The sequence below is a fragment of the Zootoca vivipara genome, chromosome Z2 (assembly GCF_965207765.1).
Source record: "Zootoca vivipara chromosome Z2, rZooViv2.hap1.1, whole genome shotgun sequence".
Classification (NCBI taxonomy): Eukaryota; Metazoa; Chordata; class Lepidosauria; order Squamata; family Lacertidae; genus Zootoca; species Zootoca vivipara.
In genome coordinates this window covers 39,139,254-39,166,776 of record NC_142585.1, presented here as the reverse complement: position 1 = coordinate 39,166,776, position 27,523 = coordinate 39,139,254, and the positions used below count along the sequence as shown (strand labels likewise).

The 27,523-nt window shown below is 44.0% G+C and overlaps 1 protein-coding gene across 8 annotated transcripts in view; it reads right to left on the bottom strand.

Annotated features, from left to right (window-relative positions):
• Positions 1-246: 246 nt before the first annotated feature.
• MVB12B (multivesicular body subunit 12B) overlaps positions 247-27,523 on the bottom strand; it is a 90,714-nt gene continuing 63,437 nt past the window's right edge. For 4 of the 8 annotated variants that reach the window (XM_035113350.3, XM_035113349.3, XM_035113348.3 and 1 more), the window contains exons 8-10: positions 17,360-17,415; positions 14,020-14,079; positions 247-1,047 (exon numbers count right to left, since the gene is read on the bottom strand). In XM_035113350.3, the coding sequence (XP_034969241.1) occupies positions 961-1,047; positions 14,020-14,079; positions 17,360-17,415 (203 nt within the window). In that variant the 3' untranslated portion in view covers positions 247-960. Of the gene's footprint in view, positions 1,048-14,019; positions 14,080-17,359; positions 17,416-21,874; positions 22,188-27,523 lie in introns of those variants that run through there. The other 4 variants (XM_088664935.1, XM_088664934.1, XM_088664933.1 and 1 more) reach the window with 1 other exon arrangement.

Below are 27,523 nucleotides of genomic sequence, written 5' to 3'. Positions count from 1 at the left end.
GCATGATCTTTGGATGAAGAATGGCTTTGCTAGTCAGACTGGGAGAGTGGATCTCCAGGCTTCTTCGTGAGCCAGAGGGGAAGTCCAGGCCACAAAAGGTCTTCAGCTCATTTCCAACTGCAAACCATTGGCTGTGTGGGATTTTGATGGCAAAGAAGGCAAAATTGTTGGCTTTTCTTACTTGCTTTCTTCCCCCCTCCAGTGCCGAGTGAAACTGTCACAGGTTATGGAAGAACACCAGCCAACCAAATGCACAACCCAGTTTATTGTCTCTGTTCAGTCCAGACGTAAACCTCAACCTTGTATAGAGATTGAGGTACAAGTTTAGAAACCAATGATATGCTGTGATTTTAGAGTCCCACGTGAGCAATAAGACTGTACTGGATTGGCGGTATCCCAGAATAAGCTGGGGGATCACTGTTAAAAGCCACAGATGAGGTGGCTGTGGCTTCCTAGATGGTGCAAGGCGTTTTGGAGAAAGATGCCTCCACTGGATTTTTACCTGGCAGAACCAGTTATCAAAAGAAAGCAAACATCATCATAAAAAAGGTGATGGACCGACACACCCACCAATCCAACACGTTGGTTAACACGGTTATGATGCAGAGTGGACCCTGAAAGGAGATATGGGAGGTCAAGGCAGTTGATGAAAAGGGATAACGCAGCCAAATCTAAATCTCTGAAGCAAGAAGAGATATCAAAAATAAAAAGAGAGAAACAAAGAAGAAATAAATCCTATCCAGTTATTTTGTACAAAGACAGCGACAAATCATCAGACACGAGAAAGAGAAAGAGAGATAATTGTTCCCTTTGCTGGAAAGGGTTCCAGTAACACTGCTTTTGGGGGGAGGGGAGTATAAAGGGGTTTGGGGAAAAGGTTACGTGGAGAGGAGGGGGATCACTCTCCCCTCTCAGTAGTACATGTGCTTCGCCTCTCCATGGCACCCAGGGGTGGGGGCTTCAGGACTGCTGGAGCTGTGGACATCGAGTGGGGCTCGGGGGGAGCCTGGCTGCAGCGCTCTGCTCTGTCCGGAAGCTGTAATCGTACTGTGGGGAACAGAAATAGAGATGTGTTGAACTGGATTCACAGATAAGCCACACCACACAACCATCAAGAGAGCCAAGGCAGCTGAGGAATGGGCACCAAGAGATTTTTAAGCAGACTCTTTCCCAAGCTGACCTGACTTGTAACAAAGAGAGGCTTGGGTCATCACCCACCACATGCATTTAAAGCACATGGCTTCTCCACAAAGAATCCTGGGACATGTAGCTTGCCCCCTTACAGAGCTATAAACCCAAGCACCCTTAAACTACAGTTCCCAAGATTCTTTTGGAGGTGGCGAAGCCACTTCAAGTGGTTCCCCATGCCCCAGAGGTTTGGTTAACTTTCTCTAGGGAACGAGTCTTTCACGTGGCAGCCCCTGGCCTGTGGAACCCCTTACCAATAGAGGTTTGGCACGAAGCACCCTTCCCTTCCTGAAGATGACTTCAGGAGGGAAGAAAGGTTTAGTCAGGTCTTTACATCACTCTGTTTTCCCTTTCAACCCATCAGCATTTACTGATCTTTTAAATTATAGTTCCGTGCATCTCTTGCTCATATTATCCTTATATGCTGCATTCCACCTTGCTGTTTTTTTTTGGAAGGGCATATAATGACTTTGTAAATAGATAATGTGCTTTAAGTGTAAGGTGTAGATGTGACCAGAATCCCTAATTTAGGTAATCTCTTTAAGCGATTTTGGGGTGGGGAGTGTGTGTGTGGAGTTCAGGGGTAGGGAAGCTGTGGACCAGGGGCCAAATGTGGCCCTCCCTTTTATCTGGCACTCACTCCAAACTGTATATATCCCCCACTGGCTCTGCTTTGCACCCTTCTTGCTTGAGTGCTTCAGTTCCTGGCTGAAATCTGTTCTTGCCTCCTGCTTCCCTAGATGGAGGACAGAAAGGAGCATGTGTAGGAACCAAGCTAGTGTACAAAGCTTTAACATTTAAATTGGTCTGGGGAAAAGTTCTGAGAGCCAGACAGAGAGGCCTGGGGGCCACATTAAACTATTTGGCCAAAGGGTGTCTTTTTTTTACATGCAATGGCAGAGTAACTACAACAATCTCCTCAACACGTGGAATTTCTTTCAGCTGGGGAGGGTGTGTGTGTAGGATTCCAAATAATCCTTTCTTGCAGATGTCCCTAAAAGCCCTTGGCTCCTGCCAGACAGGATTAAACCAGAGAAGTGTCTTCATTGAGCTGTTACTTAAATCAGCATTAAGGGCCAAAGCCTAGTGTGAAGAACAGTACATGTAGAAATACTGCCACCTTGTGGCCAAACCACAGTGCAACACCAAAAGTAAACATTTGAGTACTAAATACTGTTTTCTTACGGAACAAAATAAAAAAATTCCTTCCAGCAGCACCTTAAAGACCAACTAAGTTTGTCATTGGTATGAGCTTTCGTGTGTTTCTTCAGGTATCTGAAGAAGTGTGCATGCACACAAAAGCTCACACCAATGACAAACTTAGTTGGTCTCTAAGGTGCTATTGCAGGCTTCCTCAAACTTGGCCCTCCAGATATTTTTGGCCTACAACTCCCATGATCCCTAGCTAACAGGACCAGTGGTCAGGAATGATGGGAATTGTAGTCTCAAAACATCTGGAGCAGGGGTCAGCAAACTTTTTCAGCAGGGGGCCAGTCCACTGACCCTCAGCCCTTGTGGGGGGGCCGCACTATATTTTGAAAAATATATACCGGTATGAATGAATTCCTATGCCCCACAAATAACCCAGAGATGCATTTTAAATAAAAGGACACATTCTACTCATGTAAAAACATGCTGATTCCTGTACCATCCAAGGGCCGGATTTAGAAGGCAATTGGGCCGCATCCGGCCCCCAGGCCTTAGTTTGGGAACCCCCTGGATGAGAACAGAGATCCATCTAGCCCAGCATTACCTGTGACCATGGGAAGCCTGATAATAATATTAATAGGCTCTTGTGTATTTCTGAGGGTTCAAAGCACATGCTGCAATCTGTAGGGTAAGCCAGTATGGGTGTCCCGAGAGTGGAGCTGCCCACAAGCTACTGCAATGGAATTCTCACCTCCTAACAAGAGTGCTCCTGCTCTAGACTCCAATCAGCTACTCAGCTATGCCTTCGTGCAGCATACAATAAGAGGGCACCAATTCACTTGTATCTCACCCGATGCTGAACATTATGTGGCTTCTGGAGGCCACTGAGCATGCTCAGTCCCTCAGGGGACTGAGTTTAGGGTCCTATGTCTCCTTTGGGCTTTTTAAAAATAGTTTCGCATGCCTATGTATCTTAGGTTCCACATCAAACAAGCATTGCTTTATTCACAGTAGCCCAATTTTTGTGCCATTTATTCTGGCATGGAACCTCAGAAGTTTGCTGTTAAAGAGGGAAAGCTGGTTCCAGATTAAGAGGAGGCAGCTGAGGTCACTAGTGTATCAACAGCTTGATCTTCATCTAGCCTTGCATTGCTGTTTCTACCCTGGAACCCCCCAGTCAAAAGAGTCCTCCACCCGTCATTCCCTGCACAACAAAGATCTGCCATTTGAAGACAGACTGCCCCCATTTAACATCACAGCTACTAGCCTCCATAAATGTGTCTAAGCAGCCACGCATTGCTTTTAAAAGCCGTCTAAGGAGAGCTGGACCATAAAGAAGGCTGATCACTGAAGAATTGATGCTTTTGAATTATGGTGCTGGAGGAGACTCTTGAGAGTCCCATGGACTGCAAGATCAAACCTATCCATTCTGAAGGAAATCAGCCCTGAGTGCTCACTGGAAGGACAGATCCTGAAGCTGAGGCTCCAATACTTCACCCTACCCCACCCATAAGTCTAGTGTCAAAGCCAGCTGCTGCTGGGTGGTCCAGTGTCCTCCAGGGATGGTCCAGTTTCTCCTCTCCCTTCAGCGAGGAGCCACAGCAAAGCAGGAAGACTGCATTGAAAGTTTCACCTGCTTTGCAGTTGACCCAGCTACTGCTCTCCACCCCCTCACCCCCCAAGGCACCCACTAAATCTGTTCTGGAAAAAGAAACTCTGCTGAAGAATGGTGGAATATCCTAAACTTGGGCGAGGGAGAGGATATTCCCAGTTTGCCAGGAGGACTGATTTTGTTAATCACCCCCCACCCCACAACAGGCAGGTGGGGGCTGGTTGAGGTTGGAGGGGCAGTGCCACATTCAACAAATGAACCAGGCTCTAAATTCTCCCTTGCTGTCCCTCATACTTTTGAGCCACCACCCAGGATGCCTCCACAACAGCAGAAAGACTTGGAGGCCACATTTGACCCTCAGACTTGAAGTTCCCTACCCAAAAACAGCACTAAACTAGATGGACCAATGGTTTGCCTCTATATAAGGCAGCTTCTGACATCCCCAGAATTTGGGAGCATAATTTGAGCGTTTGGGTTTGCCTCTGCAACTGTGTGGGATTGAATGATCCAGTCGTGCCACAGAACTACCCTGCCTTCAGTGAAGCTACAACCTGCACTTATTCTAGAAGCTGTCTGTCCATGACAGACAACTTGCAGCTTCCAAGGCTTCTCTTGTTGGGGTCCTCGGAAAATGACTGGTCCCACTGGATAATGTAGCTAAACTAAAGAAAGCAGATATTGAAATGGAAATGGTTTCCTCACGCTGCAAACTCGGAAGTGAATGTTCCAGTTTGCAAAGGTTCATTGGAACACGAACATCCAACGTTGCTTCCGAGTGAGTGCAGGAAGCTCCTGCAGCCAATCAGAAGCCGCGCCTTGGTTGTTGAACATTTTTGGAAGTCGAAAGGACTTCCGGAACGGATTCCGTTCGACAACCAAGGTACAACTGTAGAACATTCCAAACTGGAGCAAACCTTGCTGGAGAGAGAAGCTGCAAAGCAGTGCCTGATTCCGATGACACAAACTGCTCTGTTTAGCTGCCCTTGCTATGGGCACTGACTGGCAGGGAATCTGATCCTGGTTTGATGTTCACCAAAAGCCACAGTAGAGCAATAGCCTTCATTAAAGCCCACCAAGATGTCACAAACTAATGTGCAACCTTTTGAGTCATCCGGGGCTTTTCACCAGCTGAGTGTTATGCAATGGAGGGCAGGGCATCTGACCTGTGTGCAGAAGGTCCCAGGTTTAATCCACAGCATCTCCTGGTAGGGGCTGGGAGATAGCTAAGGTAAAGGTAAAGGGACCCCTGACCATTAGGTCCAGTCGTGACCGACTCTGGGGTTGCGCGCTCATCTCGCATTATTGGCCGAGGGAGCCGGCGTATAGCTTCCAGGTCATGTGGCCAGCATGACAAAGCCGCTTCTGGCAAACCAGAGCAGCACATGGAAACGCCGTTTACCTTCCCGCTGTAGCGGTTCCTATTTATCTACTTGCATTTTGACGTGCTTTCGAACTGCTAGGTTGGCAGGAGCTGGGACCAAGCAACGGGAGCTCACCCCGTCACAGGGATTCGAACCGCCAACCTTCTGATCAGCAAGCCCTAGGCTCAGTGGTTTAACCACAGCGCCACCTGGCTACCCGTCTGGAAAACTGGAGAGCTGCTGCCATTCAGTGTAGACAATGCAGAGCTAAATGGAGCAATGCTCTGACTCAATATAAGGCAGCTTCCTACGCTTTTGGCCAGGAAGGGCTGTAGATCACTGGTAGAGCATCTGTTTTGCATGCAGGAGGTCCCAGGTTCAATCCAGAGCATCTCTAGGTAGGGCCAGGGCACACGTGCTGTTGGAAACTCTGGAGTTCTCCTGCGAGTCAGTGTTTACAGTACTGAGGTAGATGGACCCAGAGCCTGACACAGTATAAGGCAGCTTCCTATAATCCTATGTGGGGCTAGATGGGGATGATCCAGGGGTTTGAGCATTCACCCCCAATACCACTTTCTGGACATGGCCCAGGAAGGAGCAGAACCACTGCATAACAGTTCCCTCAGCTCCCAGCCCTGCTAGAGGGTCCAGAAGGATACCATGGTCAAAAACTGCTGAAAGATCTAGCAGAACCAGGAAACAGCTTTCACCTCTCTCTCTAGTCCACCAGAGATCATTGACCAGCACAACCAAGGCAGTTTCAGTCCCATGATGGGGCCTGAATCCTTATTGGAAGGTGTGCCTGGAGTTGTTCCACAACCACCTACTCAATCACCTTGCTGAGGAATGGAAGATTTGAGATGGTGATAATTGGCCATAGGAAGGTAAAGATAAAGGGACTCCTGACCATTAGGTCCAGTCGTGACCGACTCTGGGGTTGCGGCGCTCATCTCCCGTTATTGGCCGAGGGAGCTGGTGTACAGCTTCCAGGTCATGTGGCCAGCATGACAAAGCCGCTTATGGCGAATCAGAGCAGCACACGGAAACACCGTTTACCTTCCCGCTGCAGCGGTACCTATTTATCTACTTGTACTTTGAGGTGCTTTCGAACTGCTAGGTTGGCAGGAGCTGGGACCGAGCAATGGGAGCTCACCCTGTTGCGAGGATTCAAACCACCGACCTTCTGCTCGGCAAGCCCTAGGCCGGCTTCAAAGATTGTTTTTTAAGAAGCGGTTTAATAACCGCCTCTTTAAGGGGTTCCAGGAAGACTCCCTCACAGAGAGAAGCATTCACCATCCCACAGAGGAGGAGGAGGAGGAGGAGGAGGAGAAGAAGAAGAAGAAGAAGAAGAAGAAGAAGAAGAAGAAGAAGAAGAAGAAGAAGAGGAGGAGGAGGAGGAGGAGGAGGAGGAGGAGGAGGAGGAGGAGGAGGAGGAGGAGGAGGAGGAGAAGTTTGGATTTGATATCCCGCTTTATCACTACCCTAAGGAGTCTCAAAGCGGCTAACAATCTCCTTTCCCTTCCTCTCCCACAACAAACACTCTGTTAGGTGAGTGGGGCTGAGAGACTTCAGAGAAGTGTGACTAGCCCAAGGTCACCCAGCAGCTGCATGTGGAGAAGCGGAGATGTGAACCTGGTTCACCAGATTACGAGTCTACCGCTCTTTACTACACCACACTGGCTCTCTCAGAGCCCACCGCTCAGCCCTCTCTGGCTCAGGATGGGCAAGGATCAAGAAAACAGGTGGTTGGTTTAACTTGTCTAAGCAGCCTGTCCACATCCTCAGAGATAACAGGTTGGAATTGATCCCTTACAACAGGCATCCCCAAACTTCGGCCCTCCAGATGTTTTGGACTACAATTCCCATCATCCCTGATCACTGGTCCTGTTAGCTAGGGATCATGGGAGTTGTAGGCCAAAACATCTGGAGGACCGCAGTTTGGGGATGCCTGCCTTACAACCTGACTAGACAGAGCACTGGCATTCTCTTTCTCTCTTTCTCAGCCTGCCCTACATAATAGGGTTGTTGTGAGGATAAAATATGATCACAGAATTCATCCTCCCCAGAGACAGCTCTTACTTACCATTAGGTAAGTTCCTCCTAATTTTAGCGATAAACCCATGTAACTCACCATGAGCTGCTGGGAGGATAGGAGGTATACAAATAGAATGAATATTAAGAAGTTACTAAGCCATGTTAAGTTGTGGAATGGGCAGTGACCAGAAGGGAAAAAACAAAGTCACACTTTCCCCCCTATGAATGTGACCAAACCCCAGGATCATAATCTGATGTCATGAACTGCGGGAGGTAAAAAGAGAACAGGTGTTCTTCTGTTTATGGAATGCTCTCCCCTAGGGAGAAGGCTTGGTGCCAACTGTGATTATTTTGACCTCAGGCAAAGATGTGTTTGTTTTACAATGATGCAAAAGCATTATCCTTTCCTACAATTTCTAGAAACAGGTGTTCAGTAGCCATTGGTAGCATTATTCTCCATGAATTTGTCTAATCCTGTTTTGAAGTCATTCCAGCTGGTGGTCATCACTACCTCTTATGAGAATGAGTTCCATAGTTTAACTATGTGCTGCATGAAGAAATCCTTTATTTTATCTGTCCTGAATTTTCCAACATTCAGCTTCATTGGACGTCCACAAGTTCTAGTGTTATGAGAGAAGGAGAGGAACCTTCCTCTGTCTCCACACTGTGTATAATTTCACACACCTCTGTCATGTCACCCCTTCCCTTTTCTCTAAACTAAAAAAACCCAAAATGCTGCAACCTTTCCTCAAAGTGGAGTTCCTCATTCCGTTGATCATTTCAGCCACTGTTTTCAAGAACCTTTCCCAATTCTACAATATTAGTTTTGAAGTGAGATCAGAACCATAGTCATACCTGGAATGAGAGTTCTGTTGCATACGAAATCCAAAAGACATCCATGCCTTCTCTTTTGGAGTGAAATGTTTTACCACACCTTCAATTGCTATTTTGATTAAGCCACCAGGGACTACAGTGGTACCTCGACTTACGAAGACGATCTGTTCCCCGGTTGTCTTCGTAAGTCGAGGTTTTCGGATGTCGAAGCGCCACTACGGCACATGCGTGAAGCGCGATTTCGCGCTTCTGCGCATGCACCGACCGCGCGCGCCGCTCTGCGCAGGTGCAGAGCGTGGGCGCACGCGAAGAAAAGACTTCCAGGGGTTGTCGACTTCGGAAGTCGAAACCTTCGGAAGTCGAAGCGTTTGGATGTCGAGGTATGACTGTAATTGATTCATGTTCGTGGGGGAGGGAAGATTTCTAGCTCCAGATCACTAATTGGCTATCCCTGTCTGTCAGTAACCTAATGTCACAATTTCATTTTTGTGAGCAAGTTAACATGCCCTGTTCATTTACTTAATAATAATAATAACAACAATAATTTCTTATTTATACCCCGTCCATCTGGCTGGGTTTCCCCAGCCACTCTGGGTGGCTTCCAACGGAATATTAAAATACAACAATCTATTAAACATTAAAAGCTTCCCTAAACAGGGCTGCCTTCAGATGTCTTCTAAAAGTCTGGTAGTTGTTGTTCTCTCTGACCTCTGATGGGAGGGCGTTCCACAGGGCGGGTGCCACTACCAAGAAGGCCCTCTGCCTGGTTCCCTGTAACTTGGCTTCTTGCAATGAGGGAACTGCTAGAAGGCCCTCGGTGCTGGACCTCAGTGTATGAGTCCTACTGTGGTGTAGTGTTAGTGTCAGACTAGGACTTGGGAGACCTGGGTTTGTATCCCCACTTGGCCAATAAGCTTGCTGGGTGGCCTTGGGCCAGTTGCTGCATCTCAGCCCCACCTGCTTCACATGGTTGTTGTGGGGATTAAATGTATGCCTCCTTGAAGAAAAAGTAATAATATAAATGCAGTGAGCAAGTACTTCCCCTCCCAATGCAATATTTAATGCCACCACTAGATGACACTGTGTGACAATAAGAGAGCAGAGTTTGTTTGTTTGTTTATTTTTTGCATTGTTTTATTATCAACACCTGGTTATCTTGAAAGTTAATGGCTGGGGAAAGTTTTAAAGAAAGGAGAATACATTTTGGCATCATCCCGGTTGCAAGTTCGATTGCTACCTAGGTAACCGGGAAATGTGCACCACGTTCTTGAAAAATTAATACGAACGCCTGCTTAGCAAAGATGTTGCACAGAAAGTGATGTATGAGTACACATTTCCCTCTCCTTAATAAAATAAAATAAATTAAATGGCATGAAGGAGAGTCTCGCCAAGGAGGAGATCTTCCTAAAGGCAGCTAAAAAAATAAATAAAAAAATTGGCACCCATGTCTTCATTAATTTTATGTCAATGTCGCAATGTTGCAGTGAGCAGCAAGGGCCTGCAGCTAAGCCAGCAATAAGTGCTATTTTTCACAGATGCAAATGCATAAAGATGTCAGCTCAAACTGTTTACTAATTAACACTTAAAAAGATACAAATTAGATATGCGTGGGTAAGAGCAATTATAATCAAGACGAATTTCTCCAGTCATTTGGGATTGGGGTGTGAGGGGGGGGAGAGAAATAACCAAAACTCCCAAGCTGAATCGCTGGAACCAACATTTAAAAAACAAATGAACAACCAAACCTGAATTCCTGCCAGTTAGCAAGTGTGTTAGTTTAAAGACCATTACATGTGACTGTGCTCAGGAGAGGAGGCCTGCTGAGAAGGAGTGGGGGCATGGGGGGGAGGGAGGGAGGGAGGCAGCAACTTGGGAGGATCTGAATAAAATTAAGTCCTTTGAAATGCAGTTGAAGAGGCTTTGCTGAGATGGTGAAATTAAGCCATAAAAGCCAACAACACTTCCTTTGCCGAATCTTGAGAGACTGATTTATCTTAAAATGTATGCACTTGTGGCATCATGTTACTGTCAAACAGGGATAGCCAATTAGTGATCCTGGGGCTTGAAATCAGCACTTTGTAAGCTGCCTTACACAGTCAGACTCCAGTGGTCCATTTAGCTGAACATTTCCTATACCTGGGATGGGAAACCTCAAGCATAAGAATGGCCAATGCCCCCTCTAGTTCCAGCATCCGGTTCTCATAGTGGCCAACCAAGATGCCCATGGAAAACCTGCAGACTCTCCCCTCCTGCTGTTTCCAGCAACTGATATTCAGAAGCATTAAAGGCTCTGAGGGGGCAGAGTATGGTCATCAAAGCTAGTAGCCATAGCAATTCACATGAAATTCAAAAGACGTACCAAAGGTAGGTGGAGAATGAATGATGAGGTGTGGAGAAATGAACAAAGAGTAGGTAAATTTTGAAAGAATTTTTTGAATTAAATGAGAACCAAAATGTTGTTGTTTAGTCGTTTAGTCGTGCCTGATCTTTGTGACTCTATGGACCATAGCACGCTAGGCACTCCTGTCTTCCACTGCCTCCCGCAGTTTGGTCAGACTCATGTTGGTGGCTTCAAGAACACTGTCCAACCATCTCATCCTCCCCTTCTCCTAGTGCCCTCCGTCTTTCCCAACATCAGGGTCTTTTGCAGGGAGTCTTCTAGTTCTTCTCATGAGGTGGCCAAAGTATTGGAGCCTCAGCTTCAGGATCTGTCCTTCCAGTGAGCACTCAGGGCTGATTTCCTTCAGAATGGATAGGTTTGATCTTCTTGCAGTCCCATGGGACTCTCAAGAGTCTCCTCCAGCATCATAATTCAAAAGAATCAATTCTTCGGAGAACCAAAATACAGATAGGAAAATAATTTGGGATGCGAGTAAAGCTTTTATGAGAGGGTATGGAATACAGTAAATGGGGAGAATTAAGAAAAATGAGGATAATAATATTATGGAAATAAATAAACAAATAAGAGAAAGAGAAAAAGAATTGGTAAAAAAACCCCAAAAAGTGAAGAAATGCTTCAGAGTATAAAAAATTTACAATTGCATTTATCAAATAGAGAAGTGGAAAAGAAAATTTTATGGACAAAACAAAGATATTTCGAACAGGCAAATAAACCTGAGAGAATGTTAGCTTGGCTGGTTAAAGAGAGACAAATGGAAAGAGTGGTAAATAAAATTATAGATGAAGAAGAGGAAATTATGGAATTGGAACAAATTAAGGATAGATTCATGAAATATTATAAAAAATTGTATACAGCGGAGAAGAAGGATGAAAGAGAAATAGTATTATTTATTAGAGAATAGACTACCAGAAATCAATGAGATGGAATATGCCACTCTAAATTCAAATATTAAATTAGAAGAAATTAAGGAGGTAATAAGAAATACGAAATCGCCCCTAAATCTTCATGAAATCACCTGGCCCCAATGGCATAGCAGTAACCTATTATAAAAGATTAGAAGAGATAGTGGCCCCCAAACTTAAATTGATTATGGATGAAATATTAGATGAAGGAGAAATTCCAGAATCTTGGCAAGAAGCTTTGATAGCCCTTATCCCAAAACAAGGAGCAGACCCAAAGTAGGAAATTGTGGCGAATCTACAAAGAGTTAGTGGAAGAAATGAATGAAAAACCAAAATTAAAAGATTATGAAGAATAAAAAAGATGGGAATAAATTGGTTGGAATATTTTCAATTGAAAGCGACTTTTGAAAAAGATACAAAAAGTAGAGGATTTGAAAATAAAATGTTGATGTTAGATAAAGAAGTCTTACAGAGTAAACAAAAAAAACACTTACAAAAATGTATAAATTATTAAATAATATACAAATAGACCAAGAAATTAAAAGTAAGACTATGTTAAGGTGGGAACAAGATTTAGGTTCTGAAATTGAATATAAAGATTGGGTTAAATTTTGGTCAAAAAATATAAATTTTACGGCTTCTTATCAAATAAAAGAAAACTCCATGAAGACGCATCATAGATGGTATATGTTGCCAGATAGGCTGGCAAAAATGAAAAAAATCTGGCAATAATAAGTGTTGGAGGTGTAATAGAATGATTGGAACCTTATACCATATGTGGTGGTCCTGTCCGGAAATTAAGAAATATTGGAATATGATACATGAGGAAATTAAAAAGTTGATAAAAAATATCACACAATAAAAAAGCAGAATCATATTTATTAGGAATTTTGAATGGGGACATCCCGAAAGATAAAACTAATATCTTCCTGTACGCGACAACAGCAGCAAGAATGTTGATAGCCAATAATTGGAAAGGAAATTATATTCCAACCAAAGAGGAATGGTTGAATAAATTATGCAAATATTTGGAATTAGCAAAGTTGACTGATTTGATGAGACAAAAACAAAAAAATACAATTCAGAAACAATGGAAATGTTTAAATGATTATTTAGGTAGACAAGGATCAAATGTAAGGTATTGGTTGTGTTTAGAATAGATTTGTGAGAGACTGAGAAAATTTGTTGACTAAAATATTTGTGTGAGATTGTATGGAAAAAACATGGAATAAGAGATACAATCTTGCCTAAAATGTACGGTATAGAGGAAGTGCAGTGTAAGCGATGGAAGTCAATTAATGAAATTTTATTATTATTTTCATATTGAGATATTTGTAGAATAAATTTGGAAGAAATTCTTCCAACTTTTTTCTTTTTTCCTTTCTTTTTCCTCCTCCTTTTTTCCTTTTCTTCTTTCTTTCTCTTCCTTCCCCCCATATATATGTGCTTAATTGAAACATATATGTATGTGTGTATTTGAAATATCTTGTTTATATTTTGTAATAATTATGTTAAATAAATAAAAATGTGTGTGTGTGTGCATATATATAGAGAGAGAGAGAGAGAGCGCTAGTAGCCAATGACAGCCTTATCCTGTATGAATTTATCTAATATTTGAAAGCCATCCAGGCAGGTAGCTATCACTGCCTCCTGTGGGAGTAAGTTTCATAGTTTAACTCTACCTACTTTTTTTTTGTCTGTCCAGAGTCTTTCAACATTCAGCATCATCGGATGTCCACAAGTTCTAGTGTTATGAGAGAACCTTTTTTTATCCCCTTTCTCCATACCCCTGCCCTCCACATGTCTGGGTGATGGGGAACAATTGTGGCCCTCTAGGACTTGCTATCTGGTCCTCAGAAGTCTTCCCAGGCCATACCCCTCAATAGCCCTGCACTGCAATCTTCTTGTCTGGCTGGAATGTGTCTTTGAACTTTGATACTGCCTCTTGCTTCCCCGAATAGATAAATGTGAATGCAGAACCCTTCTTATAAATGTAACAGTACCACTTGCTGCCTCACCCAGTTTTGCCTCTAAACAACAACAACAACAACCACCACCTCAGAAGCTGGAGGAAAGGCTGAGTTAGATTTCTGCAAATTTTAAAATCAAGATTTCATCCCACCCTGTGTGGGTTCTCCCAGTCTCAAAATATAAATATATCCCCACCAGAGCAGCTGACAAAGGCGGAAGCCAAAATGTTTTGCAGCAGAAATAAAATTTGTTTGTTAATCACCATATTGTATATATTACTTTAGTGATTAACTGAATCCCAATAGGGAACCACAGCAAGCTTGTGTTAAGTGATGGTCTGAAGCTTTATCTCATATGTACAAAATAAATTGTGTAAAGTAGGGAAAGTTATGCATATTTGCATCAAAATATAGACGCTGCAGAATGCAGCTGTCCTGGCTGCAGAATTTGGGTTATGGTGGTGCAGAAGTTCACCCGCAGCCTTGTAAAGCAAAGAAATCATATCTAGCCTCCCAAAAGCACTCAGGTGGTGAATTAAGGAAAGACAAGATTCCAGAAGGGACTTACCTCCTTCTCGATTTCTGCCAAGGATTTAATAGTGATGCCCAGGAGATCGACTGGCTGCATCTATAAGGAAATGCAAAATAACAATAACAGCAATCTGTTTATAAAAATGAGAATTCCAGCAAATGTCATGTTCCAGCTTCCTAGCAAGTGCAGGGATCACCTATTCCGGCATATAAGACGACTGGGCGTATAAGAGGACCCCCAACTTTTCCAGTTAAAATATAGAGTTTGAGATATAATCGCCGTGTAAGAAATACGACCCGGCGTATAAGACAGCCCCCGACTTTTGAGAAGATTTTCCTGGGTTAAGAAGTAGTCTTATACGCAGGAATATACAGTAGTTAAGAGGCTCACAAAAGTCCAGTGCGTCACAAGATCCCAATACATTGTGGGTATCTCCCCTGAAAAAAACAAGTGGACAATCCATTTAAAATTAAGCTTAACATCAGGACACTATCAGTGTCCAGAAGAGCAACCACTGGGTTGGAACTTTTTTCCACTTCACCCTCAATGAGAGCTGTGTAGAACTTAGCTTGTCTCAGTTATGAGTACACTTACGTATTTGCCAAAGCAGATATCTGATTATCACAATGGAGGGCTCTGCTCCTCTACACTCCATTAAAAAGTACTGAGAGCAGCCCCATACCAATTAATGTGGTTGGCTTAATGGATGAACAGGTGGCATCTCTGATTCTTCACATGCTAGCAATCTCCCCCATCCCAAAAATTGTGTGTGTTTTTTCTAATTGCTAAAGGAAGAAAGACAATTATGTCTCACATGTGTGGCTTTAAAGAAAAGTTTTGAATCTGAGATGCCTGGGAGGGAAGACTCAGAAAATACCATCTAGCAGAATGGAAAAAAGCTGGATACTAGTACAGCCAGAAATTATTTTGGAATGTATGCCCTAAATATTTTGAATAATTGTTACATACATAATTGACAGAGAATCGTGAGACACTCTTTTTCCTTTTCTTCTTATCTTGCTTTTTCTATGATTTTTTTTTAATTCTCGATTGCTCAATGTTAATTCTATTTACATGTATGTTTTGGTCTTTGCATTTGGGATGGATAAGCATGTACACATAAGGGAACCTGAGTGAGAGGGCAGGCCAGAGAGGTTTCCTCAGGGTGTGAGGCTGAGGGAAAAGGGAGAGGCTCCCAGGTGACAGCTGCAAGGGTTCACTCTTCTGTGTGTCAAATAAGAATCAAGGTATATGGGGACAGAGAGAAGTCCCTGATGTTCGTGCTCCAGAAATGAGAACTGGAACTCTCAGTTGGGTTGGATTCAAAGATTTGAAAAGACTGCGTGGCTTAGCGGTATTAGGTGTCTCAGCAGTGTGATAGGGTTGGGGTGACACCCAGGTCCAAATCCTCAGCCAGGAAGCTTACTGGGTGAATTTGAGCTAATCAGCACTCCGCAGCTTAACCTACCTTACAGGGTTGTTGGGGAAATACTATATGATGTATGTTTGTGTGCAGGTTGGGAGAGGAAACATGTATTCTACCTGAAATTTCTTAGAAAATTGCCAAGATAGAAGTACAATAAAATAAATAAATGAAAAGTGACTCCTTTGAATTGAGTAATAGGCAGGGAGGTGGTTTTTTTTGGGGGGGAAGGGGAGGAAGAATTAGATTTGGGTTTGCCTGTTGCAATGGCCCATGTGATGGGGAGGAGAAGGGCGCTCCACTACCCCAGCCCCACTTGTTATTCTTGGGGCAGTGAAAGGGGTCGCCTCAGGCCAGCTTCTTTGCTTTGCAAACTGGACATGTATGGGGTAGAGTGGTGCTGTTAAGTTGGACTTCAGGGCAGATGCTCAGGACCCAACTCAGCAATAAGAATAAGGTGTGTTGAGTGTGCTCGGCAGCAATGCTGGCTAAACACACCTCAGTCTGTCAAGTAATACACATTACCACCCAAAGCAAGGGAGCATAAACTTGGGCCCAGGGGCCAAATGCCGTCCTCCAGGCCTCTCTATCTGGCCCTTGGAATTCTCACGAGGCCACACCCCTTCTCCCCAGGCACACCCCTCATTGGCCCTGCTTTGCACCCCCCTTGAGTGATTTTGCCTGGCTGGAGTGTGTCCTTGAACTCTGATGGTGCCTCTTGCTTGCCAGGATGGAGGACAGCAAGGGTTGTGTTAGTTTATGTAGTCTACTGTACAAAGGTAAAACCTACATTTGTTGTTCTGCCTGCTATTGCCTTTCACCTTGCCCACTACTGTCATGTGGCACCTGGGACATTGCCCAGAAGGGAGTGCAGCTCTTGGTCTGGAAAAATATACTGGTAATCCCATTCCTGAGCTTTTACTGTATGAACAGACATTTGGTCACTGACTGTGTTTCTCCAGGCAGAGGGGGAAGAAGAAGCAGGGAAGATGGACGAGGTTATTCTTAAGGCTGCGTTGCCGCTGCCCGGACTCCAGCCGAGGTCCATCTGCTGCCTCATTAGGACGTAATGACCTCTCAACTTCTGAGAGAGGAATTGGTAAACAGGACCAGCGAGGCTGTCCTTCTCTGCGGCAGCTGGGAGCCTGCCAACGTCGCCACGGCAACCAAGAGGAGTTGGGTCAGCTAAAGTTACTTTGCGCTCCATGTGCGGAATAGCTTACATTTTTCAAGGTCTAAGCAGCTCCCAGAAATAGGGAGTCGGGGCGGCGGGTGCAAGGTTGGGTTGCGTTGACAGCACAGGCACAGGGGAAAAGAGGACATTTGATTCACTTGGGGTTGTGCCCAACTAAATTCTACTTGGAGTAGACCCATTGAAATGAATGGACATGGTCATTCCCCAATAAATCTATCAATAGATACAGACCTAACTTCTGGCCATCACTACATCTGAGCCATCCAGGCAAGGAAAACTAATACTGTACAGTATGTGTATTTCTTGTGTGCCAGGAGCTGTCCTATTTTCCTGTTCTGGATGTTGTGACCAGTTCTGCTCTTGGAATGGGTGCATGTTAAAAGTGGTTCAGGAGGAAGGTTGCTCTTTATCAATGGCAAGATAGCCAGGACTGCCATCGACTGTAACTTTTTAAAACTTGTGTTTGAGCTTGCTTTTTCCCTCCTGCTTCTTCCTCCTTTTTCCTCACATGCCATGTAGGGTCTGTCTCAGAACTGATTTATATAAGCCACACCGAGAGCCTTTATTTGGCCAGAGGCCAGAGTACCAATGCTGCAAATAAATAAAGGAGCAGAAAAAAGGAAGTATGACCAGAGCGATGAGAAAATCGTCTTTATTTCTTTCTTTGGCGATCACTCATAGCCGAGTAAGATTGTCTTCCATAAACACGATTTTAACAATGGGTCCATAAGTGACTGTGGAGGCTTAAAAGAACTTACCCCTTCGGAAGCGCAGGCGAACTTCTCCGAGATCATAAAAGGCACCCCTTCCATCGCTACAAGCACAAAGAAAGCACCATTAGCCATCATCACTCAATGCTGATGTGATTCACAGCACTATTTTTCAGCCAAGTCCCCAAAATCTACGTCTCTCTCACACTGTATTCATGTGTCAGTCTGTTCCATTCCCCTGACATTCCCCAGTTAATTTCCACATTACGTTTGAGCTTTCACGCGACGTAAAAGCCAGGTCCAGAAAACGTAAGAGAGTATAGTACACAATTAGCGCTTATTGCTGTGCTTTTTGATTCCAGAAAACAAATCTGTTTGCAGCCCCCTTAACCTGCAAAATTGAGGAGCACAACGAAAAAATTGTGTGAGGAGGGGTTATCTCCCGCTTGGACTACTGCAATGCGCTCTACGTGGGGCTACCTTTGAAGGTGACTCGGAAACTACAACTAATCCAGAATGCGGCAGCTAGACTGGTGACTGGGAGCGGCCGCCGAGACCACATAACACCGGTCCTGAAAGACCTACATTGGCTCCCAGTACGTTTCCGAGCACAATTCAAAGTGTTGGTGCTGACCTTTAAAGCCCTAAATGGCCTCCTGAAGGAGCGTCTCCACCCCCATCGTTCTGCCCGGACACTGAGGTCCAGCACCGAGGGCCTTCTGGCGGTTCCCTCGTTGCGAGAAGCCAAGTTGCAGGGAACCAGGCAGAGGGCCTTCTCGGTGGTGGCGCCTGCCCTGTGGAACGTTCTCCCAACAGATGTCAAAGAGGAAAACAACTACCAGACTTTTAGAAGACATCTGAAGGCAGCCCTGTTCAGGGAGGCTTTTAATGTTTAATAGATTACTGTGTTTTATTTTTCTGTTGGAAGCCGCCCAGAATGGCTGGGGAAACACAGCCAGATGGGCGGGGTATAAATAAATAAATAATTATAATTATAAACTAGCATTCAGCTATTTCCTGCTATTTTCATGGAGGGATCATGGGGCAACAGAAGCACGTATGTGTGGAAAGGGGTGGGGAAGCAGTGACATTGTTCAATTACACTCTTTGTGTCACACCACACCCACTGGTGGGAGTGAAATTTAGTGTGGAATGTTGATATTTTGGTCAAAAAGCTACAGTTCCGTAGCATAGCAGCCTCTACTCACAGCACAACCATTACACTCAAGCTGGTCTTGTCTACATAAGTTTTTGACATGCCCTCCAAATAATGTTACTTTGGGATTTCCTACTGAAAACATCTCTCCCTCCCCACCTCTCAGCCTCATTCTGCCTGGGCTTGGATTAGAGATGAGGGAGAAATTCAATTCAGTTTTCATTTAAGTTCAGTTTTCCTCCCTATTTTGCGCTGTCTGAAGCCATGCATCAAGGGAAACACAGCTATCCTTCAGAATTCACACTCCCCCCCGCCAAAGAATGCACACAATGCTTTAGATAAAACAGTTTTGCAAAAAAGCATGTCTGTTGGGCAAGATTGTGAGGGGGGGAAAGCATACACATTATGAGAAATTCATGTTAAAATGCTGATGAACTTTCATGAGGATTTTTTAAAAAATCACATTTATTTTATGTATGTGGAATGCATGGCAGAGTGCATACGGGTTTCTGCTCCATTTCCCATCCTTGGACTGAAGACATTAATTTCAGGAAGGTGGCCGTTTCATTTGCCTTCCGATTATACCCCAGGACTTATTTCTTCTATGACGTCTATGGCTCATAAGTAACAGCAAGGAGCTATAAACAGCAGAAGCTACTGGATCTGTGTGCAGTTCCCTCATGTGGTGAACTACTGAATGACAGCTTCTCAGTCGAGATACATTTCATGAGCTGGATTTCAGCCATCCACCTGAGCTGGTCACTGGATCCTTGTAAGCAGGAAGGGGAGTACATAGGACTTCCTGTATAAGCAGGGACTTGCTTGAGCAAGAGGCCTTCTGAACTCAGGTGTGTTCCTCAGGTGTGGTTTCTCACTGTCACTGCCTTGCACCTGCCTTGCCTCTCTCTCATTTTTGCTTTGTTGATATACTGAATTGTTCATTAAATTTTCAGGCATAAACCATAATATGAGCTCAAGTACAGTACTTCTTCATACTGGAGCTAGGACATAGAGAACAACTACCAGTAAGTGTGTAGAAAATACTGAGCATAGAACAATAGCCTGGCAAAATAGCCTGTTTGTTTATTTAATTGCATTTACGGCCCACCCTTACTCTCCAAAGAACTCAGAGTGGTGCACAAGTCGTCGTCCCCCCACATTTAATGCCCACAACAACCCTGTGAGGTAGGTTAGGAAGAGCGGCAGAGACTAGGTCACTCAGTGAGCTTCATGGAGGAGTGAGGATTTGAACTCTTTGCCTCCCACAACCTAGTCCAACCCTCTAACCACTACACCATACTAGATCCCCAAACCTACTCTTTGAATTTAGAAGCTTTGGAGAAGACAGGAAGCACCCAAATATTTATAAAAAATTAGATTCAGGTTCAGAGCCCATCTGCTATGGGGCTCATGGGGAGATTTTGCACAGGGTTGTTGTGAGGATTAACTGAAGAGTGTCCTGAGCTCCTTCAAGGAAGGAGAAAGGCTACGAAAGGCACCAATGCCATGTGTGGAGAAACCCACAGCAGATGAAAAGGGGAGAAAATATATGCCGAAACGGCTCAGCGCTACAATGTGGATTTGCCCAAGCAGATGAGCTTCCGCAGAGCTGTAATTAAGGAAACCTGCAATTAAGCAGATGCCCTTTATCAGAACGGCTGTGCTTTTTTTAAATAAAAAAATAAGAATGTCAAGACGCACAATGCAAACTGTTATTAATGCTGCTGTGTCAAAAGAGAAGTGAGCACGGAGTTGCAAAAATCAGTCTTGTCAAGGTCTGTCATCAAGAGATTATTTGTGAAGTCTATGCTTTGGAAAGTATCAAGGTGGGTGGACGGGAAAAAGAGAGACCGGAGAGATGGACATGTTCCATGGCTGCTCCTTAGGGAGAGAGTACTGGCAAACTATTGCCATGACCCATTTACCACAGTCAGTGTGGGAAGCTCACTTCCCAATAACCAGCAATATCTTCTGCTGCTTGCCCCATATTTCTTGCTAGGGATCTCAAACTAGAGACTCCAGATTCAAATGTACTTTTGAGAAGGGCTGTAGCTCTATGAGCACCTACCATGACGCACAGAAAGTCTCAGGTTCAATTTCTAGTGTCTCCTGGTATGGCAGGGAGAGGACCTTGTCTGAAATCCTGGAGAGCGACAGCCAGTCGGTGTAAACAATACTGAGCTAGATATATCAATGGTTTGACTCAGAGAAGGCAATGTTGAATGTTCTCATGTTCTTCTTTCCTTGTCAGCCCATGCTGGAGGAGGAAGCTGCTAACTTGCTCTCTGGTGCCCCAGTTGCTGAAGATCAAAAGGTGGCATTACATTTATCAGCACAATAGGGGACAGATGAGATGAGGGGCCAGAAGGGTTCCAACTTGGCCCTATGAAGCTGCTGGACTTGGCCTTACTCTTGGCTCTGATTTGTCCCTGCTTCCTGATTTGCCATTCAACCCTGACTTGCTCTTAGGCTCCTGGCTTACCATGGACCAGCTCTGACATGTTAAAAATACATCATAATGTATTAGCTAAGGTCTTATTTGCAGTGTTCTATTTCTACATTGTTTTGTTAAGAGGGCTGACACTTTGGAGAAGATGGGCTATGAATACAATTGTATCTGAAAGCGCATTGTCACACTTTTTCCAGGCACTGACGCATTATGTACTCTAATGCGCCTGCTCTTCTTCTGTGTGCATCATATCCCTCTGCTTCAACCTCAAATTGTCAAACCGGCAATTCATCTCCCTCCAGAATAGCTATATTTTTAGCAAAGGCTACCAACAGTACCCCAAATTTAAACACACCGATGAACTCCCATTGGTCACATTGGCTAAATATACTGAGTTGCAGGAGGAAAGAGAGTTTCAGCTGAAACAGAACAACATTTCCATGAATAATAAGCACTTGTTCTCTCAAAAGGAAAAAAACAAACAATGGGATCAGAAACAGGAGGAATTCTAACTACTAATTGCTGTTATTATCTCCTATGTATATACATATCTGCAGCATTTCATGGTGATTATGAAAACGCGTCCAATTGTTTCTTTTGACTCATTCAAAGATCAGGTGGGGTTTTTTTCAAATCAATGTTAATAAAGAACTTTCTGGAACAAAGAATGTGACAAGCTCAAGAAAAATTATCTAAAAGTGGGTGAGGGGGAAAAGGTATGCTAAATATAGCTGTCAGGAGCTGTGGGGCTAGAGTAAGGACTGCTGAATTTTTGCTTATGGAAGTTTTAATGGGGTTGAAACTTACATAATAACACCAGTTCATGCACCTGTTTTGCATTTTTTCTGTTGCCTCCCCACTTTCATTTACAATATACACACAATGTGTGTGTGCGTGTGTCTATCTCATGTCTTGATGAGGCAATTCCAGACAACCAGGGATCACATGGATCATGTAATGATATTCATTCATTTGTTTATTATGGTTATAGACCAGCTCGAAAGGCACATCTAGGACAGCTTTCACAAGAATAAAATATGCATTTAAAACAATATACAGCAAACAGCTTAAGAATTAAAATTAAGTTAAACCCATAGACACATGAGAACCTAAAATTTAAAGTTTGAGGTACCATACAGATTGGCCCTATCATCCTGGAGGCTCACTTCAACTGTTTTCCCAGCAGACTAATTTGTTCTGGGAGGGTGGTCCGCGCCTACAAATCTGCACGCAGAATCTGGCGACCATCCAGGCCGTCTTTTGATCTTTGCCTAAGAGGAGAGCATTAAGTTCAGGCTTATCTGGAAGTGTAATACAGTAATATTATAAAATCATGCTGCTAATTCAATTTTGAAAACCAGAATAAGGGTCCTCAAACTAAAACCTATTTTCCCCTCCACAGGGCAGCATAGCTAACCGGAATTGGCTAGGTGATGTCACAAAGCCAAATCAGAGTGAGTGCAATGCCTCCTCTCTTCACCCTAGAGAGGTGTTCTCTCTTCACTCTAAAGAAGTATTCTCATCTCCATTTTGCAGCCTTTCCAAATGAATAATCACCAAAGCAGATGAGAAATAAGGGGACATTTCCCCTAAGCCATAGGTAGAACCAGGAACTGTTGGATCACTGATAAGCTGTCCCTCAGAATGAGTCACTTTGAGCTGCAGATGTGAGAGCTGCCAGGATGACAGAGTCTCCAGAGTGGCTCCAGCCAGCCTAACAGTCCACTATTCTCTCCCCACCCAACTACAAAAAGTATCTGGCTCAGCACTGAACTTTTCTTGCCAGGGTGCTACTTCCTCTAGTTCTTGTTCCTTCACCTGTTGGATGCCCTCCTCAAACCCAAGTCCTAGGAACTCAGGCTTCATGCTCCACCAACCCAGTAACAGCAAGGTACAATCCAGCAGAAGTTGAGACACATATCAACTCCACTGAACATATGGCAATGAGAACAAATTTTATACAACTGAGGGAAGTGATAACGCTTTCCCCAGACTTAATATGTGCAGTAGGGGCTACGTATTTTAAAAGAAAATACTGCCTGCATAAACACTCCCATGTCTTTGATGGCATAGAATGCTATGTATATTTGGGCTAGGGACAGACCCTCCTTGCTGCCACCTCAACTTTGTTGAAAATAAAGGAGCTGAATCTTCTGGAAACATAGGAAGCTATCTTTTACTGAGTCAGATCACTTGTTCCATCCAGCTCAGTACTGCCTATAGTACACTGACTGGCAGCAGCTGTCCATGATTTCAGCACTACCTGAAGATGCCAGGGATTGAACCTGGACCTCCTGCATGCAATGCAGATGCTCTACCACTAAGCGACAGCCCCTTCTGTGCCCCCTTTTCTGCAGAGCTGGAGCATGGTTTGAGGCAAATGTAAATACCTCATTCTTTTTTTTAATTGCTTCAGCAGTCAGCCTCACAGATAAGGCCGAAAAGAGCCTGCTCCATGTCATTATTTATGCAAATAATTAATTACGCCTGTTTCCGTCAAGCGGTTTGTCACGACACATTAATGACTTGATAGACTCCCGTGAACTAGAGAACACTGGGGGGGGGGGAACAGCCCTGCGCGCCTTCATCGTCATTTAATTTAAAAATGATCCTGTGTGAAATTATCTCGTCATGAGTGATGGAAGCATAAAGATCAGACTCAGCAAAGCTGCTTTTGGATCATTGCTTTATTAATGGGGACATAAGGGAAGTGAAAAATGCTGGCATTGTCAGACTTAGGCTCTCCTGAAGAAGCAAGTTGGACCTTTGCTATGTTGCAGGACGCGCCAGCACAGCACGGGGAGATGGAAAAGCCAAGGGAAGCCAGACACCCAATGCATCAAGTGGGCATTCTGCTTTTCTGTCTACACCAGGCACCCCCAAACTGCGGCTCTCCAGATGTTTTGGCCTACAACTCCCATGATCCCTAGTAGCAGGACCAGTGGTCAGGGAAGATGGGAATTGTAATCCATAACATCTGGAGGGCCGAAGTTTGGGGGTGCCTGGTCTACACTTTAAGATCTACTTTGCGGTGCTGTTGCTGCAATTATCATAGCCACTGTCCAGCACTGTGGTTGCTTTTGGAGTCAGCCTAAAACCACAAATAATGCTGCTGTCAAGACAATCTAGAACCTGAGGCCCAGAGCCTACAACTCCAATCAACTTTTGTTTTCATTGGTGGCCTATTTCTGGAGTAGGGGAACCCTTTTCAACTTGAGGGCCACACTCCCTTTTGGCAGCTTTCTGAGGGCCATATTCCAGTGGGCCATACTCCAGAGGCAAAAGTGGGCACAGCAAAGAATGTAAAATTTACCTTTGTACAATAGGGGAGCTTCTCTCTACCCTCCATCTAGGTAAACAAGAGACACTATCAGACTTCACCAGCACATTCCAACCATGTGGTGTGGAGGGCCAGTGAGGAGTGCGGCCTGTGGAGAGTTCTGAGGTCTAGAGGGCCACATGTGGCCCCTGTCTGAGTCCAGCCTATTTGTTTTTGGGCTTGACTTAAAATACTGAAGAGAGTCATTCAAAGCCCTAAGTGGCTTGGGAACAGGATACCCTTGTGCATTGCGTACTTCCTTTGAGATAAGCCTCAGAGGACCTGTTTTGTGGTCCATCCATAGCATGAGACTCAGACAGACTTGATGAAGGCTGAGTTCCCCTGCCTCATTGTATGCTTTATTGCAAAGTTTTATTACTTAAGTTACAGAGCCACCATGTCTCTCAGTACCTACTGCTGAGGAGCATAAATGTGGAGCTTTTACCTTCAGGACTTGTCTGAGGGCTTCCAGAGACATCTGCTTAGCTACCGTTAAAAGCAGGAAGCCGGACCCTTCACATGATCTAGCAGGGAGCTTCTTACATCCTTCTAAATCCTTCTAATAGTAACTCAGTTGCTGAGTGCAAAGGATTGCAAACAGAATGAAACCTCTTAGGCTATGTACACACCATACATTTAAAGCGTCCAGCTCCTCAAGAAACCTGGGAACTGTTATTTATTAAAGGTGCTGGGAATTGTAGATGTGTACAGGCAAACTGCTGTTCTCAGGATTCTTAGAGTCTATGTGCTTTAAATGAATAGTTTTTAATGGAACCTCAGAAACAAGGGGGTATCAGAATGGTCAGTGGAACTCCACATTTAATAGAAGTACCAAAAATGATAAACATTTAAGGATCCATCCCATGCCCGCATACCCCTTAATGATGCAACTGCTTTTAGATGTTTTTAATTGAAATTGTTTATAGGACGATTTTCCTTTGCTTTTAAATTGTGAATCTGTTTGCCTCCCTGGGCTCCTTATGAAGGAAAGGGTGGGATATAAAACAAACAAACAAACAAATAATAATAATAATAATAATAATAATAATAATAATAGTTAGTCTGCTGTTCTATTATGCTGCATTTTATTTTTACGGCAAGCTTTGAGACTTATTTTTGAATAAAAGTAGAGTGAAAATAATGAACTATACAAAAGGAGAATGGAACACTGGCTATGGGGTGGCAAAAATGAATGAAACAGGCGAACTCTCCAACTCAACAGAACACCGTGAGAAGACAAACAGGCTGCTTTTGCATGGCAAAGACATAATGCAGTTTATTTTGCGGGTTGGACCTGCCATCTGTTGTCATACACTTAGCAGAGGCTGCCTTGCCATCCTGCTTCCAAGAGGATTAGCCCAAACCAGCTGGGTTCCAGGAGTCCCACACATCCAGACAACTATTCTTCAAAGCATCCAGGACGGGATCCTCCCAAAGGATGAGTGGGGGAATTTGCCTGTGTTCATTCAGAAATTTATTCCATCCCATTTCCACATCAATCTGTAATTTTTTGCTTGTTTTTAAATTTGCAGAAAAATATGGGCTGTATCCAACTAGATTCTACAGATAAAAGACAATGAAATTAACAGATCTAAGTGAGTCATGTCCATTATTCTCAATGGGTCTACACTGAGTAGGAGTAGCACTGTCTAAAACACTTCATGCATAGGGTGGGGTGGGGATTCACCTAATGAACCCCATCAGCAGAAGCACTCCTGTGTAATGGAGCTTCCCCTCTTCTCCCCCCGCCGTGTCCCCTAAAATGTTCTGTCTAGTAAACTGATTATTGTTTAAAAGCCATCAATGAAAATTCACCAGTGTTTTAGTGCACCCCTATTGTATATTAGTAATTTTAACTCATGTTCACATTTTTGCAAAGCGATTTCCATTAATATAATGCTTTTTGCATGTTAATTTTACCGATACATACGTTTTTATGGACACTTCCTCACAGTATACAGGCAACTACCCATTTGCGTGCCATTTGAGAAAAGTCTGATGCGCACACAGTTTTCAGCTTCAGAAGGGGACAGAACAGGGCGAGGGTGGAACGGCGTGGGCTTATATGTGTCCCACGAACATGTGCAGTGCCTTGGAAAGCAGCTCCCATGGAAATGGGGAGTTGCCTGTATGCGTTTTTTGTACATGTGACATGGCTGGAGAACACCGCAAAATTCAGAGAACTTGTCACCTGCCCCTACAAGGCATGCCTTCTTAAATCTGTAAGAAATCAATCTTTTAGCGTGGCAGCCCCACCCCCTTCAGAACTTCCTGCCTATCGACATCAGGAAGGCACCTTTACTGTACACTCTTTGATGCCCACTAAATTGTTTTTTTGTTTAGACAAGCCTATCTGGCAATGTGCTGACATTTGTTTTAATCTGCTTTTAGCTTATAGTTGATTTAGGGTTGCCATATTTCAAAAAAATGAAAATCTGGACACAAAAGCCTTCCCTCCCAAAAAAATCTTTAAGAAAAGAAAAGGTTTGGAGCGATTTTTAAAGGAAATTCACCAAAAAGATGCCCGGGTTTCCCCAGACATTTTAACTGATTTTTTGAAAATTCCGCCCAGATGCCACTTTTAGATGGACAAATCCTGGCTATGTCCAGGAAATTCTGGACGTATGGCAGCCCTAGTTGATTTTAATTATTTTCTGAATATTTTAAATAGCTGTCTAACCAACGCTTTGAATTGTGCTGTTTTAAAATACTGTATAGTGTTGGTGCTGACCTTTAGAACCCTAAATGACCTTGGCCCTGTATGCCTCAAGGACTGTCTCCACCCCCATTGTTCTGCCTGAACACACAGGTCCAACCCTGAAGGCTTTCTGGTGGTTTCCTCACTGTGAGAAGTGAACTTACAGGGAATCAGGTAGAGGACCTTCTCAGTAGTCACGACCACCCTGTGGAATGTCCTCACATCAGATATCAAGGAGATAAATAACTATACAACCTTCAGAAGACACCTGAAGGCAGTCCTGTATTGGGAAGTTTTAAATGCTTGATTTTTGTAGTATATTTTTATATGTGTTGGAAGTCGCCCAGAGTGGCTAGGGCAACCCAGCCAGATGTGAGGGGTATAAATAAATTGTTGTTGTTGTTGATTGTGGTCCTTTGAGGGTGGTGCCAGCACATGCAAAGACCCCCCCCCCCAAATTACATGTGGCAATAGCTACATGCCATGCTTCCATATCACTGAAATTAAATTTATATTTATTCATTTAAAGAGTTCCTTCAACCTCCTTAAACAGGCATCTTTAGCATGCAGTTCCATTCTGAAGAGATAAA